Source organism: Gopherus flavomarginatus, chromosome 23 (assembly GCF_025201925.1).
Source record: "Gopherus flavomarginatus isolate rGopFla2 chromosome 23, rGopFla2.mat.asm, whole genome shotgun sequence".
Lineage (NCBI taxonomy): Eukaryota > Metazoa > Chordata > Testudines > Testudinidae > Gopherus > Gopherus flavomarginatus.
In genome coordinates, this window is record NC_066639.1 from 16,024,095 (window position 1) to 16,048,805 (window position 24,711).

Sequence of the window (24,711 nt, forward strand, 5' to 3'; positions counted from 1 at the left end):
ACCCAGCATAATCCAGAAATCTAATCGACACCCAATGTAGCTTCATCCAACCTGGCCTAATCCAGAAATCTAATCCAGACCCACTGTAGCCTCTTCTAACCTGGCCTAATCCAGAAATCTAATCCACACCCACTATAGCTTCATCTAATTCAGACTAGTCTAGAAATCTAATCCACACCCAATGTAGCTTCATCCAACCTGGCCTAATCCAGAAATCTAATCCATACCTACTATAGCCTCTTCTAACCTGGCCTAATCCAGAAATCTAATCCACACCCAATGTAGCCTCACCTAACCTGGCCTAATCCAGAAATCTAATCCACACCCACTGTAGCTTCATCTAACCCAGCCTAGTCCAGAAATCTAATCCACACCCAATGTAGCCTCTTCTAACCCAGCATAATCCAGAAATCTAATCCACACCCACTGTAGCTTCATCTAACCCGGCCTAGTCCAGAAATCTAATCTTCACCCAATGTAGCCTCTTCGAACCCAGCATAATCCAGAAATCTAATCCACACCCAATGTAGCTTCATCCAACCTGGCCTAATCCAGAAATCTAATCCATACCCACTGTAGCCTCCTCTAACCTGGCATAATCCAGAAATCTAATCCACACCCAATGTAGCCTCACCTAACCCCGCGCAATCCAGAAATCTAATCCACACCCACTCTATTCTCTTCTAACCCAGCCTAGTCCAGAAATCTAATCCAAACCCAATGTAGCTTCATCCAACCTGGCATAATCCAGAAACCTAATCCGCACTCAATGTAGCTTCATCTAAACCAGCGTCATCCAAGAATCTAATCCACACCCAATATGGCCTCACCTAACCTGACCTAATCCAGAAATCTAATCCACACCCAATGTAGCCTCTTCTAACCCAGCATAATCCAGAAATCTAATCCACACCCAATGTACCTTCATCCAACCTGACCTAATCCAGAAATCTAATCCATACCCACTGTAGCCTCTTCTAACCTGGCCTAATCCAGAAATCTAATCCACACCCAATGTAGCCTCATCTAACCCCGCGCAATCCAGAAATCTAATCCACACCCACTCTATTCTCTTCTAACCCAGCCTAGTCCAGAAATCTAATCCAAACCCAATGTAGCTTCATCCAACCTGGCCTAATCCAGAAATCTAATCCATACCCACTGTAGCCTCTTCTAACCTGGCCTAATCCAGAAATCAAATCCACACCAAATGTAGCCTAATCTAACCCAGCATAATCCAGAAATCTAATCGACACCCAATGTAGCTTCATCCAACCTGGCCTAATCCAGAAATCTAATCCAGACCCACTGTAGCCTCTTCTAACCTGGCCTAATCCAGAAATCTAATCCACACCCACTATAGCTTCATCTAATTCAGACTAGTCTAGAAATCTAATCCACACCCAATGTAGCTTCATCCAACCTGGCCTAATCCAGAAATCTAATCCATACCCACTGTAGCCTCTTCTAACCTGGCCTAATCCAGAAATCAAATCCACACCAAATGTAGCCTAATCTAACCCAGCATAATCCAGAAATCTAATCGACACCCAATGTAGCTTCATCCAACCTGGCCTAATCCAGAAATCTAATCCAGACCCACTGTAGCCTCTTCTAACCTGGCCTAATCCAGAAATCTAATCCACACCCACTATAGCTTCATCTAATTCAGACTAGTCTAGAAATCTAATCCACACCCAATGTAGCTTCATCCAACCTGGCCTAATCCAGAAATCTAATCCATACCTACTATAGCCTCTTCTAACCTGGCCTAATCCAGAAATCTAATCCACACCCAATGTAGCCTCACCTAACCTGGCCTAATCCAGAAATCTAATCCACACCCACTGAAGCCTCTTCTAACCCAGTATAATCCAGAAATCTAATCCACACCCAATGTAGCCTCTTCTAACCCAGCATAATCCAGAAATCTAATCCACACGCAATGTAGCCTCTTCTAACCCAGCATAATCCAGAAATCTAGTCCATACCCACTGTAGCCTCTTTTAACCTGGCCTAATCCAGAAATCTCATCCATACCCACTATAGCCTCTTCTAACCTGGCCTAATCCAGAAATCTAATCCACACCCAATGTAGCCTCTTCTAACCCAGCATAATCCAGAAATCTAATCCATACCCACTGTAGCCTCTTTTAACCTGGCCTAATCCAGAAATCTAATCCCCATCCACTGTAGCCTCATCTAACCCAGCCTAGCCTAGAAATCTAATCCACACCCAACGTGGCCTCACCTAACCGGGCCTAATCCAGAAATCGAATCCATACCCACTGTAGCCTCATCTAACCCAAACTAGTCTAGAAATCTAATCCAGACCCAATGTAGCCTCTTCTAAACCAGCATAATCCAGAAATCTAATCCACACCCAATGTAGCTGCATCCAACCTGGCCTAATCCAAAAATCTAATCCATACCCACTATAGCCTCTTCTAACCTGGCCTAATCCAAAAATCTAATCCATACCCACTATAGCCTCTTCTAACCTGGCCTAATCCAGAAATCTAATCCACACCCAATGTAGCTTGATCCAACCTGGCCTAATCCAGAAATCTAATCCACACCCAATGTAGCTTCATCCAACCTGGCCTAATCCAGAAATCTAATCCATACCCACTATAGCCTCTTCTAACCTGGCCTAATCCAGAAATCTAATCCACACCAAATGTAGCCTCATCTAACCCAGCGTAATCCAGAAATCTAATCCACACCCAATGTAGCCTCACCTAACCTGGCCTAATCCAGAAATCTAATCCACACCCAATATAGCTTCATCCAACTTGGCCTAATCCAGAAATCTAATCCATACCCAATGTAGCCTCTTCTAACCCAGCATAATCCAGAAATCTAATCGACACCCAATGTAGCTTCATCCAACCTGGCCTAATCCAGAAATCTAATCCAGACCCACTGTAGCCTCTTCTAACCTGGCCTAATCCAGAAATCTAATCCACACCCAATGTAGCCTCATCTAACCCAGCGTAATCCAGAAATCTAATCCACACCCAATGTGGCCTCACCTAACCTCGCCTAATCCAGAAATCTAATCCACACCCACTATAGCTTCATCTAACTCAGACTAGTCTAGAAAGCTAATCCACACCCAAGTAGCTTCATCCAACCTGGCCTAATCCAGAAATCTAATCCACACCCACTGTAGCCTCACCTATCTCGGCCTAATCCAAAAACCTAATCCACATCCACTGTAGCTTCATCTAACCCAGCCTAGCCCAGAAATAGAATCCACACCCAATGTGGCCTCACCTAACCTGGCCTAATCCAGAAATCTAATCCACCCCACTGTAGCTTCATCCAACCCAGCCTAATCCAGAAATCTAATCCACACCCAATGTAGCTTCATCCAACCTCGCCTAATCCAGAAATCTAATCCATACCCACTGTAGCCTCTTCTAACCTGGCCTAATCCAGAAATCTAATCCACACCAAATGTAGCCTAATCTAACCCAGCGTAATCCAGAAATCTAATCCACACCCAATGTAGCCTCACCTAACCTGGCCTAATCCAGAAATCTAATCCACACCCAATATAGCTTCATCCAACCTGGCCTAATCCAGAAATCTAATCCACACCCAATGTAGCCTCTTCTAACCCAGCATAATCCAGAAATCTAATCGACACCCAATGTAGCTTCATCCAACCTGGCCTAATCCAGAAATCTAATCCAGACCCACTGTAGCCTCTTCTAACCTGGCCTAATCCAGAAATCTAATCCACACCCACTATAGCTTCATCTAATTCAGACTAGTCTAGAAATCTAATCCAAACCCAATGTAGCTTCATCCAACCTGGCCTAATCCAGAAATCTAATCCATACCTACTATAGCCTCTTCTAACCTGGCCTAATCCAGAAATCTAATCCACACCCAATGTAGCCTCACCTAACCTGGCCTAATCCAGAAATCTAATCCACACCCACTGAAGCCTCTTCTAACCCAGTATAATCCAGAAATCTAATCCACACCCAATGTAGCCTCTTCTAACCCAGCATAATCCAGAAATCTAATCCACACGCAATGTAGCCTCTTCTAACCCAGCATAATCCAGAAATCTAGTCCATACCCACTGTAGCCTCTTTTAACCTGGCCTAATCCAGAAATCTAATCCATACCCACTATAGCCTCTTCTAACCTGGCCTAATCCAGAAATCTAATCCACACCCAATGTAGCCTCTTCAAACCCAGCATAATTCAGAAATCTAATCCACACCCAATGTAGCCTCTTCTAACCCAGCATAATCCAGAAATCTAATCCATACCCACTGTAGCCTCTTTTAACCTGGCCTAATCCAGAAATCTAATCCCCATCCACTGTAGCCTCATCTAACCCTGCCTAGCCTAGAAATCTAATCCACACCCAACGTGGCCTCACCTAACCGGGCCTAATCCAGAAATCTAATCCATACCCACTGTAGCCTCTTCTAACCTGGCCTAATCCAGAAATCGAATCCATACCCACTGTAGCCTCATCTAACCCAAACTAGTCTAGAAATCTAATCCAGACCCAATGTAGCCTCTTCTAAACCAGCATAATCCAGAAATCTAATCCATACCCAATGTAGCCTCTTTTAACCTGGCCTAATCCAGAAATCTAATCCCCATCCACTGTAGCCTCATCTAACCCTGCCTAGCCTAGAAATCTAATCCACACCCAACGTGGCCTCACCTAACCGGGCCTAATCCAGAAATCTAATCCATACCCACTGTAGCCTCTTCTAACCTGGCCTAATCCAGAAATCGAATCCATACCCACTGTAGCCTCATCTAACCCAAACTAGTCTAGAAATCTAATCCAGACCCAATGTAGCCTCTTCTAAACCAGCATAATCCAGAAATCTAATCCACACCCAATGTAGCTTCATCCAACCTGGCCTAATCCAGAAATCTAATCCATACCCACTATAGCCTCTTCTAACCTGGCCTAATCCAAAAATCTAATCCATACCCACTATAGCCTCTTCTAACCTGGCCTAATCCAGAAATCTAATCCACACCCAATGTAGCTTGATCCAACCTGGCCTAATCCAGAAATCTAATCCACACCCAATGTAGCTTCATCCAACCTGGCCTAATCCAGAAATATAATCCATACCCACTATAGCCTCTTCTAACCTGGCCTAATCCAGAAATCTAATCCACACCCAATGTAGCTTGATCCAACCTGGCCTAATCCAGAAATCTAATCCACACCCAATGTAGCCTCACCTAACCTGGCCTAATCCAGAAATCTAATCCACACCCAATATAGCTTCATCCAACCTGGCCTAATCCAGAAATCTAATCCATACCCAATGTAGCCTCTTCTAACCCAGCATAATCCAGAAATCTAATCGACACCCAATGTAGCTTCATCCAACCTGGCCTAATCCAGAAATCTAATCCAGACCCACTGTAGCCTCTTCTAACCTGGCCTAATCCAGAAATCTAATCCACACCAAATGTAGCCTCATCTAACCCAGCGTAATCCAGAAATCTAATCCACACCCAATGTGGCCTCACCTAACCTCGCCTAATCCAGAAATCTAATCCACACCCACTATAGCTTCATCTAACTCAGACTAGTCTAGAAAGCTAATCCACACCCAAGTAGCTTCATCCAACCTGGCCTAATCCAGAAATCTAATCCATACCTACTATAGCCTCTTCTAACCTGGCCTAATCCAGAAATCTAATCCACACCCAATGTAGCCTCACCTAACCTGGCCTAATCCAGAAATCTAATCCACACCCACTGAAGCCTCTTCTAACCCAGTATAATCCAGAAATCTATTCCACACCCAATGTAGCCTCTTCTAACCCAGCATAATCCAGAAATCTAATCCATACCCACTGTAGCCTCTTTTAACCTGGTCAAATCCAGAAATCTAATCCACATCCACTGTAGCCTCATCTAACCCAGCCTAGGCCAAAAATCTAATCCACACCCAAAGTGGCCTCACCTAACCTGGCCTAATCCAGAAATCTAATCCATACCCACTGTAGCCTCTTCTAACCTGGCCTAATCCAGAAATCTAATCCATACCCACTGTAGCCTCATCTAACCCAGACTAGTCTAGAAATCTAATCCACACCAAATGTAGCCTCTTCTTACCCAGCATAATCCAGAAATCTAATCCGCACCCAATGTAGCTTCATCCAACCTGGCCTAATCCAGAAATCTAATCCATACCCACTGAAGCCTCTTCTAACCCAGTATAATCCAGAAATCTAATCCACACGCAATGTAGCCTCTTCTAACCCAGCATAATCCAGAAATCTAATCCACACCCAATGTAGCTTCATCCAACCTGGCCTAATCCAGAAATCTAATCCATACCCACTGTAGCCTCTTCTAACCTGGCCTAATCCAGAAATCTAATCCATACCCACTGTAGCCTCATCTAACCCAGACTAGTCTAGAAATCTAATCCACACCCAACGTAGCCTCTTCTAACCCAGCATAATCCAGAAATCTAATCCACACGCAATGTAGCCTCTTCTAACCCAGTATAATCCAGAAATCTAATCCACACCCAACGTAGCCTCTTCTAACCCAGCATAATCCAGAAATCTAATCCATACCCACTGTAGCCTCTTCTAACCTGGCCTAATCCAGAAATCTAATCCATACCCACTGTAGCCTCATCTAACCCAGACTAGTCTAGAAATCTAATCCACACCCAACGTAGCCTCTTCTAACCCAGCATAATCCAGAAATCTAATCCACACCCAATGTAGCTTCATCCAACCTGGTCTAATCCAGATATCTAATCCACACCCACTGTAGCTTCATCTAACCCAGCCTAGTCCAGATATCTAATCCACACCCAATGTAGCCTCACCTATCTCGGCCTAATCCAGAAATCTAATCCACACCCAATGTAGCCTCACCTAAAATGGCCTAATCCAGAAATCTAATCCACACCCACTGTAGCCTCTTCTAACCCAGCATAATCCAGAAATCTAATCCACACGCAATGTAGCCTCTTCTAACCCAGCATAATCCAGAAATCTAATCCACACCCAATGTAGCTTCATCCAACCTGGCCTAATCCAGAAATCTAATCCATACCCACTGTAGCCTCTTCTAACCTGGCCTAATCCAGAAATCTAATCCATACCCACTGTAGCCTCATCTAACCCAGACTAGTCTAGAAATCTAATCCACACCCAATGTAGCTTCATCCAACCTGGCCTAATCCAGAAATCTAATCCATACCCACTATAGCCTCTTCTAACCTGGCCTAATCCAGAAATCTAATCCACACCAAATGTAGCCTCATCTAACCCAGCGTAATCCAGAAATCTAATTCACACCCAATGTAGCCTCACCTAACCTGGCCTAATCCAGAAATCTAATCCACACCCAATATAGCTTCATCCAACCTGGCCTAATCCAGAAATCTAATCCATACCCAATGTAGCCTCTTCTAACCCAGCATAATCCAGAAATCTAATCGACACCCAATGTAGCTTCATCCAACCTGGCCTAATCCAGAAATCTAATCCAGACCCACTGTAGCCTCTTCTAACCTGGCCTAATCCAGAAATCTAATCCACACCAAATGTAGCCTCATCTAACCCAGCGTAATCCAGAAATCTAATCCACACCCAATGTGTCCTCACCTAACCTCGCCTAATCCAGAAATCTAATCCACACCCACTATAGCTTCATCTAACTCAGACTAGTCTAGAAAGCTAATCCACACCCAAGTAGCTTCATCCAACCTGGCCTAATCCAGAAATCTAATCCATACCTACTATAGCCTCTTCTAACCTGGCCTAATCCAGAAATCTAATCCACACCCAATGTAGCCTCACCTAACCTGGCCTAATCCAGAAATCTAATCCACACCCACTGAAGCCTCTTCTAACCCAGTATAATCCAGAAATCTATTCCACACCCAACGTAGCCTCTTCTAACCCAGCATAATCCAGAAATCTAATCCACACCCAATGTAGCCTCTTCTAACCCAGCATAATCCAGATATCTAATCCATACCCACTGTAGCCTCTTTTAACCTGGTCTAATCCAGAAATCTAATCCACATCCACTGTAGCCTCATCTAACCCAGCCTAGTCCAGATATCTAATCCACACCCAATGTAGCCTCACCTATCTCGGCCTAATCCAGAAATCTAATCCACACCCAATGTAGCCTCACCTAAAATGGCCTAATCCAGAAATCTAATCCACACCCACTGTAGCCTCTTCTAACCCAGCATAATCCAGAAATCTAATCCACACGCAATGTAGCCTCTTCTAACCCAGCATAATCCAGAATTCTAATCCACACCCAATGTAGCTTCATCCAACCTGGCCTAATCCAGAAATCTAATCCATACGCACTGTAGCCTGTTCTAACCTGGCCTAATCCAGAAATCTAATCCACAGCCAATGTAGCCTCATCTAACCCAGACTAGTCTAGAAATCTTATCCACATCCAATGTAGCCTCTTCTAACCCAGCATAATCCAGAAATCTAATCCACACGCAATATAGCTTCATCCAACCTGGCCTAATCCAGAAATCTAATCCATACCCACTATAGCCTCTTTGAACCTGGCCTAATCCAGAAATCTAATCCACACCCAATGTAGCCTTACCTATCTCGGCCTAATCCAGTAATCTAATCCACACCCAATATAGCTTCATCCAACCTGGCCTAATCCAGAAATCTAATCCATACCCACTATAGCCTCTCCTAACCCAGCATAATCCAGAAATCTTATCCACACCCAATATAGCTTCATCCAACCTGGCCTAATCCAGAAATCTAATCCCCATCCACTGTAGCCTCATCTAACCCAGCCTAGCCTAGAAATCTAATCCACACCCAACGTGGCCTCACCTAACCGGGCCTAATCCAGAAATCGAATCCATACCCACTGTAGCCTCATCTAACCCAAACTAGTCTAGAAATCTAATCCAGACCCAATGTAGCCTCTTCTAAACCAGCATAATCCAGAAATCTAATCCACACCCAATGTAGCTGCATCCAACCTGGCCTAATCCAAAAATCTAATCCACAGCCAATGTAGCCTCATCTAACCCAGACTAGTCTAGAAATCTTATCCACATCCAATGTAGCCTCTTCTAACCCAGCATAATCCAGAAATCTAATCCACACGCAATATAGCTTCATCCAACCTGGCCTAATCCAGAAATCTAATCCATACCCACTATAGCCTCTTTGAACCTGGCCTAATCCAGAAATCTAATCCACACCCAATGTAGCCTTACCTATCTCGGCCTAATCCAGTAATCTAATCCACACCCAATATAGCTTCATCCAACCTGGCCTAATCCAGAAATCTAATCCATACCCACTATAGCCTCTCCTAACCCAGCATAATCCAGAAATCTTATCCACACCCAATATAGCTTCATCCAACCTGGCCTAATCCAGAAATCTAATCCCCATCCACTGTAGCCTCATCTAACCCAGCCTAGCCTAGAAATCTAATCCACACCCAACGTGGCCTCACCTAACCGGGCCTAATCCAGAAATCGAATCCATACCCACTGTAGCCTCATCTAACCCAAACTAGTCTAGAAATCTAATCCAGACCCAATGTAGCCTCTTCTAAACCAGCATAATCCAGAAATCTAATCCACACCCAATGTAGCTGCATCCAACCTGGCCTAATCCAAAAATCTAATCCATACCCACTATAGCCTCTTCTAACCTGGCCTAATCCAAAAATCTAATCCATACCCACTATAGCCTCTTCTAACCTGGCCTAATCCAGAAATCTAATCCACACCCAATGTAGCTTGATCCAACCTGGCCTAATCCAGAAATCTAATCCACACCCAATGTAGCTTCATCCAACCTGGCCTAATCCAGAAATCTAATCCATACCCACTATAGCCTCTTCTAACCTGGCCTAATCCAGAAATCTAATCCACACCAAATGTAGCCTCATCTAACCCAGCGTAATCCAGAAATCTAATCCACACCCAATGTAGCCTCACCTAACCTGGCCTAATCCAGAAATCTAATCCACACCCAATATAGCTTCATCCAACTTGGCCTAATCCAGAAATCTAATCCATACCCAATGTAGCCTCTTCTAACCCAGCATAATCCAGAAATCTAATCGACACCCAATGTAGCTTCATCCAACCTGGCCTAATCCAGAAATCTAATCCAGACCCACTGTAGCCTCTTCTAACCTGGCCTAATCCAGAAATCTAATCCACACCCAATGTAGCCTCATCTAACCCAGCGTAATCCAGAAATCTAATCCACACCCAATGTGGCCTCACCTAACCTCGCCTAATCCAGAAATCTAATCCACACCCACTATAGCTTCATCTAACTCAGACTAGTCTAGAAAGCTAATCCACACCCAAGTAGCTTCATCCAACCTGGCCTAATCCAGAAATCTAATCCACACCCACTGTAGCCTCACCTATCTCGGCCTAATCCAAAAACCTAATCCACATCCACTGTAGCTTCATCTAACCCAGCCTAGCCCAGAAATAGAATCCACACCCAATGTGGCCTCACCTAACCTGGCCTAATCCAGAAATCTAATCCACCCCCACTGTAGCTTCATCCAACCCAGCCTAATCCAGAAATCTAATCCACACCCAATGTAGCTTCATCCAACCTCGCCTAATCCAGAAATCTAATCCATACCCACTGTAGCCTCTTCTAACCTGGCCTAATCCAGAAATCTAATCCACACCAAATGTAGCCTAATCTAACCCAGCGTAATCCAGAAATCTAATCCACACCCAATGTAGCCTCACCTAACCTGGCCTAATCCAGAAATCTAATCCACACCCAATATAGCTTCATCCAACCTGGCCTAATCCAGAAATCTAATCCACACCCAATGTAGCCTCTTCTAACCCAGCATAATCCAGAAATCTAATCGACACCCAATGTAGCTTCATCCAACCTGGCCTAATCCAGAAATCTAATCCAGACCCACTGTAGCCTCTTCTAACCTGGCCTAATCCAGAAATCTAATCCACACCCACTATAGCTTCATCTAATTCAGACTAGTCTAGAAATCTAATCCAAACCCAATGTAGCTTCATCCAACCTGGCCTAATCCAGAAATCTAATCCATACCTACTATAGCCTCTTCTAACCTGGCCTAATCCAGAAATCTAATCCACACCCAATGTAGCCTCACCTAACCTGGCCTAATCCAGAAATCTAATCCACACCCACTGAAGCCTCTTCTAACCCAGTATAATCCAGAAATCTAATCCACACCCAATGTAGCCTCTTCTAACCCAGCATAATCCAGAAATCTAATCCACACGCAATGTAGCCTCTTCTAACCCAGCATAATCCAGAAATCTAGTCCATACCCACTGTAGCCTCTTTTAACCTGGCCTAATCCAGAAATCTAATCCATACCCACTATAGCCTCTTCTAACCTGGCCTAATCCAGAAATCTAATCCACACCCAATGTAGCCTCTTCAAACCCAGCATAATTCAGAAATCTAATCCACACCCAATGTAGCCTCTTCTAACCCAGCATAATCCAGAAATCTAATCCATACCCACTGTAGCCTCTTTTAACCTGGCCTAATCCAGAAATCTAATCCCCATCCACTGTAGCCTCATCTAACCCTGCCTAGCCTAGAAATCTAATCCACACCCAACGTGGCCTCACCTAACCGGGCCTAATCCAGAAATCTAATCCATACCCACTGTAGCCTCTTCTAACCTGGCCTAATCCAGAAATCGAATCCATACCCACTGTAGCCTCATCTAACCCAAACTAGTCTAGAAATCTAATCCAGACCCAATGTAGCCTCTTCTAAACCAGCATAATCCAGAAATCTAATCCATACCCAATGTAGCCTCTTTTAACCTGGCCTAATCCAGAAATCTAATCCCTATCCACTGTAGCCTCATCTAACCCTGCCTAGCCTAGAAATCTAATCCACACCCAACGTGGCCTCACCTAACCGGGCCTAATCCAGAAATCTAATCCATACCCACTGTAGCCTCTTCTAACCTGGCCTAATCCAGAAATCGAATCCATACCCACTGTAGCCTCATCTAACCCAAACTAGTCTAGAAATCTAATCCAGACCCAATGTAGCCTCTTCTAAACCAGCATAATCCAGAAATCTAATCCACACCCAATGTAGCTTCATCCAACCTGGCCTAATCCAGAAATCTAATCCATACCCACTATAGCCTCTTCTAACCTGGCCTAATCCAAAAATCTAATCCATACCCACTATAGCCTCTTCTAACCTGGCCTAATCCAGAAATCTAATCCACACCCAATGTAGCTTGATCCAACCTGGCCTAATCCAGAAATCTAATCCACACCCAATGTAGCTTCATCCAACCTGGCCTAATCCAGAAATATAATCCATACCCACTATAGCCTCTTCTAACCTGGCCTAATCCAGAAATCTAATCCACACCAAATGTAGCCTCATCTAACCCAGCGTAATCCAGAAATCTAATCCACACCCAATGTAGCCTCACCTAACCTGGCCTAATCCAGAAATCTAATCCACACCCAATATAGCTTCATCCAACCTGGCCTAATCCAGAAATCTAATCCATACCCAATGTAGCCTCTTCTAACCCAGCATAATCCAGAAATCTAATCGACACCCAATGTAGCTTCATCCAACCTGGCCTAATCCAGAAATCTAATCCAGACCCACTGTAGCCTCTTCTAACCTGGCCTAATCCAGAAATCTAATCCACACCAAATGTAGCCTCATCTAACCCAGCGTAATCCAGAAATCTAATCCACACCCAATGTGGCCTCACCTAACCTCGCCTAATCCAGAAATCTAATCCACACCAAATGTAGCCTCATCTAACCCAGCGTAATCCAGAAATCTAATCCACACCCAATGTGGCCTCACCTAACCTCGCCTAATCCAGAAATCTAATCCACACCCACTATAGCTTCATCTAACTCAGACTAGTCTAGAAAGCTAATCCACACCCAAGTAGCTTCATCCAACCTGGCCTAATCCAGAAATCTAATCCATACCTACTATAGCCTCTTCTAACCTGGCCTAATCCAGAAATCTAATCCACACCCAATGTAGCCTCACCTAACCTGGCCTAATCCAGAAATCTAATCCACACCCACTGAAGCCTCTTCTAACCCAGTATAATCCAGAAATCTATTCCACACCCAATGTAGCCTCTTCTAACCCAGCATAATCCAGAAATCTAATCCATACCCAATGTAGCCTCACCTATCTCGGCCTAATCCAGAAATCTAATCCACACCCAATGTAGCCTCACCTAAAATGGCCTAATCCAGAAATCTAATCCACACCCACTGTAGCCTCTTCTAACCCAGCATAATCCAGAAATCTAATCCACACGCAATGTAGCCTCTTCTAACCCAGCATAATCCAGAATTCTAATCCACACCCAATGTAGCTTCATCCAACCTGGCCTAATCCAGAAATCTAATCCATACGCACTGTAGCCTGTTCTAACCTGGCCTAATCCAGAAATCTAATCCACAGCCAATGTAGCCTCTTCTAACCCAGCATAATCCAGAAATCTAATCCACACCCAATGTAGCTTCATCCAACCTGGCCTAATCCAGAAATCTAATCCATACCCACTGTAGCCTCTTCTAACCTGGCCTAATCCAGAAATCTAATCCATACCCACTGTAGCCTCATCTAACCCAGACTAGTCTAGAAATCTAATCCACACCCAACGTAGCCTCTTCTAACCCAGCATAATCCAGAAATCTAATCCACACGCAATGTAGCCTCTTCTAACCCAGTATAATCCAGAAATCTAATCCACACCCAACGTAGCCTCTTCTAACCCAGCATAATCCAGAAATCTAATCCATACCCACTGTAGCCTCTTCTAACCTGGCCTAATCCAGAAATCTAATCCATACCCACTGTAGCCTCATCTAACCCAGACTAGTCTAGAAATCTAATCCACACCCAACGTAGCCTCTTCTAACCCAGCATAATCCAGAAATCTAATCCACACCCAATGTAGCTTCATCCAACCTGGTCTAATCCAGATATCTAATCCACACCCACTGTAGCTTCATCTAACCCAGCCTAGTCCAGATATCTAATCCACACCCAATGTAGCCTCACCTATCTCGGCCTAATCCAGAAATCTAATCCACACCCAATGTAGCCTCACCTAAAATGGCCTAATCCAGAAATCTAATCCACACCCACTGTAGCCTCTTCTAACCCAGCATAATCCAGAAATCTAATCCACACGCAATGTAGCCTCTTCTAACCCAGCATAATCCAGAAATCTAATCCACACCCAATGTAGCTTCATCCAACCTGGCCTAATCCAGAAATCTAATCCATACCCACTGTAGCCTCTTCTAACCTGGCCTAATCCAGAAATCTAATCCATACCCACTGTAGCCTCATCTAACCCAGCATAATCCAGAAATCTAATCCACACCCAATGTAGCTTCATCCAACCTGGCCTAATCCAGAAATCTAATCCATACCCACTGTAGCCTCTTCTAACCTGGCCTAATCCAGAAATCTAATCCATACCCACTGTAGCCTCATCTAACCCAGACTAGTCTAGAAATCTAATCCACACCCAACGTAGCCTCTTCTAACCCAGCATAATCCAGAAATCTAATCCACACGCAATGTAGCCTCTTCTAACCCAGTATAATCCAGAAATCTAATCCACACCCAACGTAGCCTCTTCTAACCCAGCATAATCCAGAAATCTAATCCATACCCACTGTAGCCTCTTCTAACCTGGCCTAATCCAGAAATCTAATCCATACCCACTGTAGCCTCATCTAACCCAGACTAGTCTAGAAATCTAATCCACACCCAACGTAGCCTCTTCTAACCCAGCATAATCCAGAAATCTAATCCACACCCAATGTAGCTTCATCCAACCTGGTCTAATCCAGATATCTAATCCACACCCACTGTAGCTTCATCTAACCCAGCCTAGTCCAGATATCTAATCCACACCCAATGTAGCCTCACCTATCTCGGCCTAATCCAGAAATCTAATCCACACCCAATGTAGCCTCACCTAAAATGGCCTAATCCAGAAATCTAATCCACACCCACTGTAGCCTCTTCTAACCCAGCATAATCCAGAAATCTAATCCACACGCAATGTAGCCTCTTCTAACCCAGCATAATCCAGAATTCTAATCCACACCCAATGTAGCTTCATCCAACCTGGCCTAATCCAGAAATCTAATCCATACGCACTGTAGCCTGTTCTAACCTGGCCTAATCCAGAAATCTAATCCACAGCCAATGTAGCCTCTTCTAACCCAGACTAGTCTAGAAATCTAATCCACACCCAATGTAGCTTCATCCAACCTGGCCTAATCCAGAAATCTAATCCATACCCACTATAGCCTCTTCTAACCTGGCCTAATCCAGAAATCTAATCCACACCAAATGTAGCCTCATCTAACCCAGCGTAATCCAGAAATCTAATTCACACCCAATGTAGCCTCACCTAACCTGGCCTAATCCAGAAATCTAATCCACACCCAATATAGCTTCATCCAACCTGGCCTAATCCAGAAATCTAATCCATACCCAATGTAGCCTCTTCTAACCCAGCATAATCCAGAAATCTAATCGACACCCAATGTAGCTTCATCCAACCTGGCCTAATCCAGAAATCTAATCCAGACCCACTGTAGCCTCTTCTAACCTGGCCTAATCCAGAAATCTAATCCACACCAAATGTAGCCTCATCTAACCCAGCGTAATCCAGAAATCTAATCCACACCCAATGTGTCCTCACCTAACCTCGCCTAATCCAGAAATCTAATCCACACCCACTATAGCTTCATCTAACTCAGACTAGTCTAGAAAGCTAATCCACACCCAAGTAGCTTCATCCAACCTGGCCTAATCCAGAAATCTAATCCATACCTACTATAGCCTCTTCTAACCTGGCCTAATCCAGAAATCTAATCCACACCCAATGTAGCCTCACCTAACCTGGCCTAATCCAGAAATCTAATCCACACCCACTGAAGCCTCTTCTAACCCAGTATAATCCAGAAATCTATTCCACACCCAACGTAGCCTCTTCTAACCCAGCATAATCCAGAAATCTAATCCACACCCAATGTAGCCTCTTCTAACCCAGCATAATCCAGATATCTAATCCATACCCACTGTAGCCTCTTTTAACCTGGTCTAATCCAGAAATCTAATCCACATCCACTGTAGCCTCATCTAACCCAGCCTAGTCCAGATATCTAATCCACACCCAATGTAGCCTCACCTATCTCGGCCTAATCCAGAAATCTAATCCACACCCAATGTAGCCTCACCTAAAATGGCCTAATCCAGAAATCTAATCCACACCCACTGTAGCCTCTTCTAACCCAGCATAATCCAGAAATCTAATCCACACGCAATGTAGCCTCTTCTAACCCAGCATAATCCAGAATTCTAATCCACACCCAATGTAGCTTCATCCAACCTGGCCTAATCCAGAAATCTAATCCATACGCACTGTAGCCTGTTCTAACCTGGCCTAATCCAGAAATCTAATCCACAGCCAATGTAGCCTCATCTAACCCAGACTAGTCTAGAAATCTTATCCACATCCAATGTAGCCTCTTCTAACCCAGCATAATCCAGAAATCTAATCCACACGCAATATAGCTTCATCCAACCTGGCCTAATCCAGAAATCTAATCCATACCCACTATAGCCTCTTTGAACCTGGCCTAATCCAGAAATCTAATCCACACCCAATGTAGCCTTACCTATCTCGGCCTAATCCAGTAATCTAATCCACACCCAATATAGCTTCATCCAACCTGGCCTAATCCAGAAATCTAATCCATACCCACTATAGCCTCTCCTAACCCAGCATAATCCAGAAATCTTATCCACACCCAATATAGCTTCATCCAACCTGGCCTAATCCAGAAATCTAATCCACACCCACTGTAGCCTCTTCTAACCCAGCATAATCCAGAAATCTAATCCACACCCAATGTAGCCTCTTCTAACTCAGCATAATCCAGAAATCTAATCCATACCCACTACAGCCTCTTTGAACCTGGCCTAATCCAGAAATCTAATCCACACCCAATGTAGCCTCACCTATCTCGGCCTAATCCAGTAATCTAATCCACACCCAATATAGCTTCATCCAACCTGGCCTAATCCAGAAATCTAATCCATACCCACTATAGCCTCTTCTAACCTGGCCTAATCCAAAAATCTAATCCATACCCACTATAGCCTCTTCTAACCTGGCCTAATCCAGAAATCTAATCCACACCCAATATAGCTTCATCCAACCTGGCCTAATCCAGAAATCTAATCCATACCCAATGTAGCCTCTTCTAACCCAGCATAATCCAGAAATCTAATCGACACCCAATGTAGCTTCATCCAACCTGGCCTAATCCAGAAATCTAATCCAGACCCACTGTAGCCTCTTCTAACCTGGCCTAATCCAGAAATCTAATCCACACCCAATGTAGCCTCACCTAACCTGGCCTAATCCAGAAATCTAATCCACACCCACTGAAGCCTCTTCTAACCCAGTATAATCCAGAAATCTATTCCACACCCAACGTAGCCTCTTCTAACCCAGCATAATCCAGAAATCTAATCCACACCCAATGTAGCCTCTTCTAACCCAGCATAATCCAGATATCTAATCCATACCCACTGTAGCCTCTTTTAACCTGGTCTAATCCAGAAATCTAATCCACATCCACTGTAGCCTCATCTAACCCAGCCTAGTCCAGATATCTAATCCACACCCAATGTAGCCTCACCTATCTCGGCCTAATCCAGAAATCTAATCCACACCCAATGTAGCCTCACCTAAAATGGCCTAATCCAGAAATCTAATCCACACCCACTGTAGCCTCTTCTAACCCAGCATAATCCAGAAATCTAATCCACACGCAATGTAGCCTCTTCTAACCCAGCATAATCCAGAAATCTAATCCACACCCAATGTAGCTTCATCCAACCTGGCCTAATCCAGAAATCTAATCCATACGCACTGTAGCCTGTTCTAACCTGGCCTAATCCAGAAATCTAATCCACAGCCAATGTAGCCTCATCTAACCCAGACTAGTCTAGAAATCTTATCCACATCCAATGTAGCCTCTTCTAACCCAGCATAATCCAGAAATCTAATCCACACGCAATATAGCTTCATCCAACCTGGCCTAATCCAGAAATCTAATCCATACCCACTATAGCCTCTTTGAACCTGGCCTAATCCAGAAATCTAATCCACACCCAATGTAGCCTTACCTATCTCGGCCTAATCCAGTAATCTAATCCACACCCAATATAGCTTCATCCAACCTGGCCTAATCCAGAAATCTAATCCATACCCACTATAGCCTCTCCTAACCCAGCATAATCCAGAAATCTTATCCACACCCAATATAGCTTCATCCAACCTGGCCTAATCCAGAAATCTAATCCACACCCACTGTAGCCTCTTCTAACCCAGCATAATCCAGAAATCTAATCCACACCCAATGTAGCCTCTTCTAACTCAGCATAATCCAGAAATCTAATCCATACCCACTACAGCCTCTTTGAACCTGGCCTAATCCCGAAATCTAATCCACACCCAATGTAGCCTCACCTATCTCGGCCTAATCCAGTAATCTAATCCACACCCAATATAGCTTCATCCAACCTGGCCTAATCCAGAAATCTAATCCATACCCACTATAGCCTCTTCTAACCTGGCCTAATCCAAAAATCTAATCCATACCCACTATAGCCTCTTCTAACCTGGCCTAATCCAGAAATCTAATCCACACCCAATATAGCTTCATCCAACCTGGCCTAATCCAGAAATCTAATCCATACCCAATGTAGCCTCTTCTAACCCAGCATAATCCAGAAATCTAATCGACACCCAATGTAGCTTCATCCAACCTGGCCTAATCCAGAAATCTAATCCAGACCCACTGTAGCCTCTTCTAACCTGGCCTAATCCAGAAATCTAATCCACACCCAATGTAGCCTCACCTAACCTGGCCTAATCCAGAAATCTAATCCACACCCACTGAAGCCTCTTCTAACCCAGTATAATCCAGAAATCTATTCCACACCCAACGTAGCCTCTTCTAACCCAGCATAATCCAGAAATCTAATCCACACCCAATGTAGCCTCTTCTAACCCAGCATAATCCAGATATCTAATCCATACCCACTGTAGCCTCTTTTAACCTGGTCTAATCCAGAAATCTAATCCACATCCACTGTAGCCTCATCTAACCCAGCCTAGTCCAGATATCTAATCCACACCCAATGTAGCCTCACCTATCTCGGCCTAATCCAGAAATCTAATCCACACCCAATGTAGCCTCACCTAAAATGGCCTAATCCAGAAATCTAATCCACACCCACTGTAGCCTCTTCTAACCCAGCATAATCCAGAAATCTAATCCACACGCAATGTAGCCTCTTCTAACCCAGCATAATCCAGAATTCTAATCCACACCCAATGTAGCTTCATCCAACCTGGCCTAATCCAGAAATCTAATCCATACGCACTGTAGCCTGTTCTAACCTGGCCTAATCCAGAAATCTAATCCACAGCCAATGTAGCCTCATCTAACCCAGACTAGTCTAGAAATCTTATCCACATCCAATGTAGCCTCTTCTAACCCAGCATAATCCAGAAATCTAATCCACACGCAATATAGCTTCATCCAACCTGGCCTAATCCAGAAATCTAATCCATACCCACTATAGCCTCTTTGAACCTGGCCTAATCCAGAAATCTAATCCACACCCAATGTAGCCTCACCTATCTCGGCCTAATCCAGTAATCTAATCCACACCCAATATAGCTTCATCCAACCTGGCCTAATCCAGAAATCTAATCCATACCCACTATAGCCTCTTCTAACCTGGCCTAATCCAAAAATCTAATCCATACCCACTATAGCCTCTTCTAACCTGGCCTAATCCAGAAATCTAATCCACACCCAATATAGCTTCATCCAACCTGGCCTAATCCAGAAATCTAATCCATACCCAATGTAGCCTCTTCTAACCCAGCATAATCCAGAAATCTAATCGACACCCAATGTAGCTTCATCCAACCTGGCCTAATCCAGAAATCTAATCCAGACCCACTGTAGCCTCTTCTAACCTGGCCTAATCCAGAAATCTAATCCACACCCAATGTAGCCTCATCTAACCCAGCGTAATCCAGAAATCTAATCCACACCCAATGTGTCCTCACCTAACCTCGCCTAATCCAGAAATCTAATCCACACCCACTATAGCTTCATCTAACTCAGACTAGTCTAGAAAGCTAATCCACACCCAAGTAGCTTCATCCAACCTGGCCTAATCCAGAAATCTAATCCATACCTACTATAGCCTCTTCTAACCTGGCCTAATCCAGAAATCTAATCCACACCCAATGTAGCCTCACCTAACCTGGCCTAATCCAGAAATCTAATCCACACCCACTGAAGCCTCTTCTAACCCAGTATAATCCAGAAATCTATTCCACACCCAATGTAGCCTTTTCTAACCCAGCATAATCCAGAAATCTAATCCACACGCAATGTAGCCTCTTCTAACCCAGCATAATCCAGATATCTAATCCATACCCACTGTAGCCTCTTTTAACCTGGTCTAATCCAGAAATGTAATCCACATCCACTGTAGCCTCATCTAACCCAGCCTAGGCCAAAAATCTAATCCACACCCAATGTGGCCTCACCTAACCTGGCCTAATCCAGAAATCTAATCCATACCCACTGTAGCCTCTTCTAACCTGGCCTAATCCAGAAATCTAATCCATACCCACTGTAGCCTCATCTAACCCAGACTAGTCTAGAAATCTAATCCACACCAAATGTAGCCTCTTCTTACCCAGCATAATCCAGAAATCTAATCCATACCCACTGTAGCCTCTTCTAACCTGGCCTAATCCAGAAATCTAATCCATACCCACTGTAGCCTCATCTAACCCAGACTAGTCTAGAAATCTAATCCACACCAAATGTAGCCTCTTCTTACCCAGCATAATCCAGAAATCTAATCCACACCCAATGTAGCTTCATCCAACCTGGCCTAATCCAGAAATCTAATCCATACCCACTGAAGCCTCTTCTAACCCAGTATAATCCAGAAATCTAATCCACACGCAATGTAGCCTCTTCTAACCCAGTATAATCCAGAAATCTAATCCACACCCAATGTAGCCTCTTCTAACCCAGCATAATCCAGAAATCTAATCCATACCCACTGTAGCCTCTTCTAACCTGGCCTAATCCAGAAATCTAATCCATACCCACTGTAGCCTCATCTAACCCAGACTAGTCTAGAAATCTAATCCACACCCAACGTAGCCTCTTCTAACCCAGCATAATCCAGAAATCTAATCCACACCCAATGTAGCTTCATCCAACCTGGTCTAATCCAGATATCTAATCCACACCCACTGTAGCTTCATCTAACCCAGCCTAGTCCAGATATCTAATCCACACCCAATGTAGCCTCACCTATCTCGGCCTAATCCAGAAATCTAATCCACACCCAATGTAGCCTCACCTAAAATGGCCTAATCCAGAAATCTAATCCACACCCACTGTAGCCTCTTCTAACCCAGCATAATCCAGAAATCTAATCCACACGCAATGTAGCCTCTTCTAACCCAGCATAATCCAGAAATCTAATCCACACCCAATGTAGCTTCATCCAACCTGGCCTAATCCAGAAATCTAATCCATACCCACTGTAGCCTCTTCTAACCTGGCCTAATCCAGAAATCTAATCCACAGCCAATGTAGCCTCATCTAACCCAGACTAGTCTAGAAATCTTATCCACATCCAATGTAGCCTCTTCTAACCCAGCATAATCCAGAAATCTAATCCACACGCAATATAGCTTCATCCAACCTGGCCTAATCCAGAAATCTAATCCATACCCACTATAGCCTCTCCTAACCCAGCATAATCCAGAAATCTTATCCACACCCAATATAGCTTCATCCAACCTGGCCTAATCCAGAAATCTAATCCACACCCACTGTAGCCTCTTCTAACCCAGCATAATCCAGAAATCTAATCCACACCCAATGTAGCCTCTTCTAACTCAGCATAATCCAGAAATCTAATCCATACCCACTGTAGACTCTTTTAGCCTTCCTAATCCAGAAATCTAATCCACATCCACTGTAGCCTCATCTAACCCAGCCTAGCCCAAAAATCTAATCCACACCAAATGTGGCCTCACCTAACCTGGCCTAATCCAGAAATCTAATCCACATCCACTGTAGCCTCATCTAACCCAGCCTAGCCCAGAAATCTAATCCACACCCAATGTGGCCTCACCTAACCTGGCCTAATCCAGAAATCTAATCCATACCCACTGTAGCCTCATCTAAACCAGACTAGTCTAGAAATCTAATCCAGACCCAATGTAGCCTCTTCTAACCCAGCATAATCCAGAAATCTAATCCACACCCAATGTAGCTTCATCCAACCTGGCCTAATCCAGAAATCTAGTCCATACCCACTATAGCCTCTTCTAACCTGGTCTAATCCAGAAATCTAATCCATACCCAATGTAGCCTCATCTAACCCAGCGTAATCCAGATATCTAATCCACACCCAATGTAGCCTCACCTATCTTGGCCTAATCCAGAAATCTAATCCACATCCACTGTAGCTTCATCTAACCCAGCCTAGCCCAGAAATCTAATCCACATCCACTGCAGCTTCATCTAACCCAGCCTAGCCCAGAAATCTAAACCACACCCAATGTAGCCTCACCTATCTCGGCCTAATCCAGAAATCTAATCCACACCCAATGTAGCCTCACCTAACCTGGCCTAATCCAGAATTCTAATCCATACCCACTATAGCCTCTTCTAACCTGGCCTAATCCAGAAATCTAATCCACACCCAATGTAACCTCACCTATCTCGGCCTAATCCAGAAATCTAATCCACATCCACTGTAGCTTCATCTAACCCAGCCTAGTCCAGATATCTAATCCACACCCAATGTAGCCTCACCTATCTCGGCCTAATCCAGAAATCTAATCCACACCCACTGTAGTTTCATCTAACCCAGACTAGTCCAGAAATCTAATCCACACCCAATGTAGCCTCTTCTAACCCAGCATAATCCAGAAATCTAATCCACACCCAATGTAGCTTCATCCAACCTGGCCTAATCCAGAAATCTAATCCATACCCACTGTAGCCTCTTCTAACCTGGCCTAATCCAGAAATCTAATCCACACCCAATGTAGCCTCATCTAACCCGGTCTAATCCAGTGATCCAATCCACATCCAAAGTAGCCTCATCTAACCTGGCCTAATCCAGGGATCCAATCCACACCCAATATAGCCTCATCTAACCCGGCCTAGTCCACACCTGTTGGAGGGGTTTAACCCTGGGAGAGCGTGGACTCACGAGAAGGGCTGTCTCACTGAAAGGGGCACCCCCCACCACTGACTGCACGGGCCAAGACTGGGCACGATCTGTGAGTCCGTGACAACACCCAATGTAGATTAAACTAATCCACTCTATACCAGTAATCAATGCCATGCTAATCCGCACCAATCACATTGCATCATGTCATTTAATCTGGTGTCATGTCATGTGGAATCATCTCATGTCACGTCACGTCACCTCATCAGATGTCATGTCATGTGACATAATGTCATGTCATGTTGTCACGTCACTTCATGCCATGTCATGTCCTCTCGTCTGATGAGAGGACATGACATGACGTGCCATCTAGGCTGGGTTGGATAAAGCTACATTGGGTGTGGATTAGATTACTGGTCTAGGCTGTCATGTCTGATCATTTGACATCATGCAATGTCACGTCACATCACCTCATGTCATGACACTTCATGTCATGTCATATCATCTTATCTGCCATCATGTCATGTGACGTCATGTCTCGTCATGTCATCTCAGCTGATGTCATGGCATGGCATGGCACATCACGTCATCTCATCTCGTCTGACCATGGCATGTGACATCACGTCATGTCATGTCCTCTCATCTGATGTTATGTCAAGTCATGTGACATTATATCATGACACGTCACTTCACGTCATCTCATGTGACGTCATCCAGGCCAACCCAAATCTTATCACAGTCTCCAGGAACCGACGTGGGGGGGAGAGAAATTTCATAATGAGCTTCTACTGCCTAGCGCCCCCCCATCAAAAATCTTAATCCAACCTAATCCCAGCTGGTCTAATCTGATATAATCCCCTCTAATCTGGTCTAATCTGATATAATCCCATCACCCTCTCTGGGCTCCCCCTAGGCCCCCGCACCCCCCGCCCAGCCCGTTCCCCTCTCACGCTGGCCCCCCTGACGGTTATGCTGTCATTTCAGGCAGTGGAGGGCAGGGCAGCCTGACGAGTATGAAGGCCACGGACTCGGGGGCGGGGAGGACTGCGTCCACCTGCACGACGACGGGCTCTGGAACGACGAACACTGCTCCCAGCGCTACCGCTGGGTGTGCGAGGAGGAACTCAAGGGTTAAGGCCAGCCGGGGGCGGAGCCAGGCCTGGGAAGCCAATGGGGGGGGAAGGGGTGGGGCGGGGGTGAGTTAGTGTTGCCCAATCAGGTGCCTGGAGCCATTCAATAAACAAATTGTTCAACAAAGCAACAGCATGAGATGCAGCCACCTCTGGGGTGGGGTGGCTGGTTCCCCAGGGATCCTTCACCCGGCACTGAGAT

At 44.6% G+C, this 24,711-nt stretch overlaps 1 protein-coding gene across 1 annotated transcript in view; it reads left to right on the forward strand.

Annotated features, from left to right (window-relative positions):
* The window catches only part of ASGR1 (asialoglycoprotein receptor 1), a 31,531-nt gene extending 7,017 nt beyond the window's left edge, over positions 1–24,514 (forward strand). Inside the window, exon 8 of the mRNA XM_050933611.1 lies at positions 24,364–24,514. Coding sequence (XP_050789568.1) covers positions 24,364–24,514 — 151 coding nt within the window. The remainder of the gene's footprint in view (positions 1–24,363) is intronic.
* The last annotated feature ends 197 nt before the right edge of the window (positions 24,515–24,711 follow it).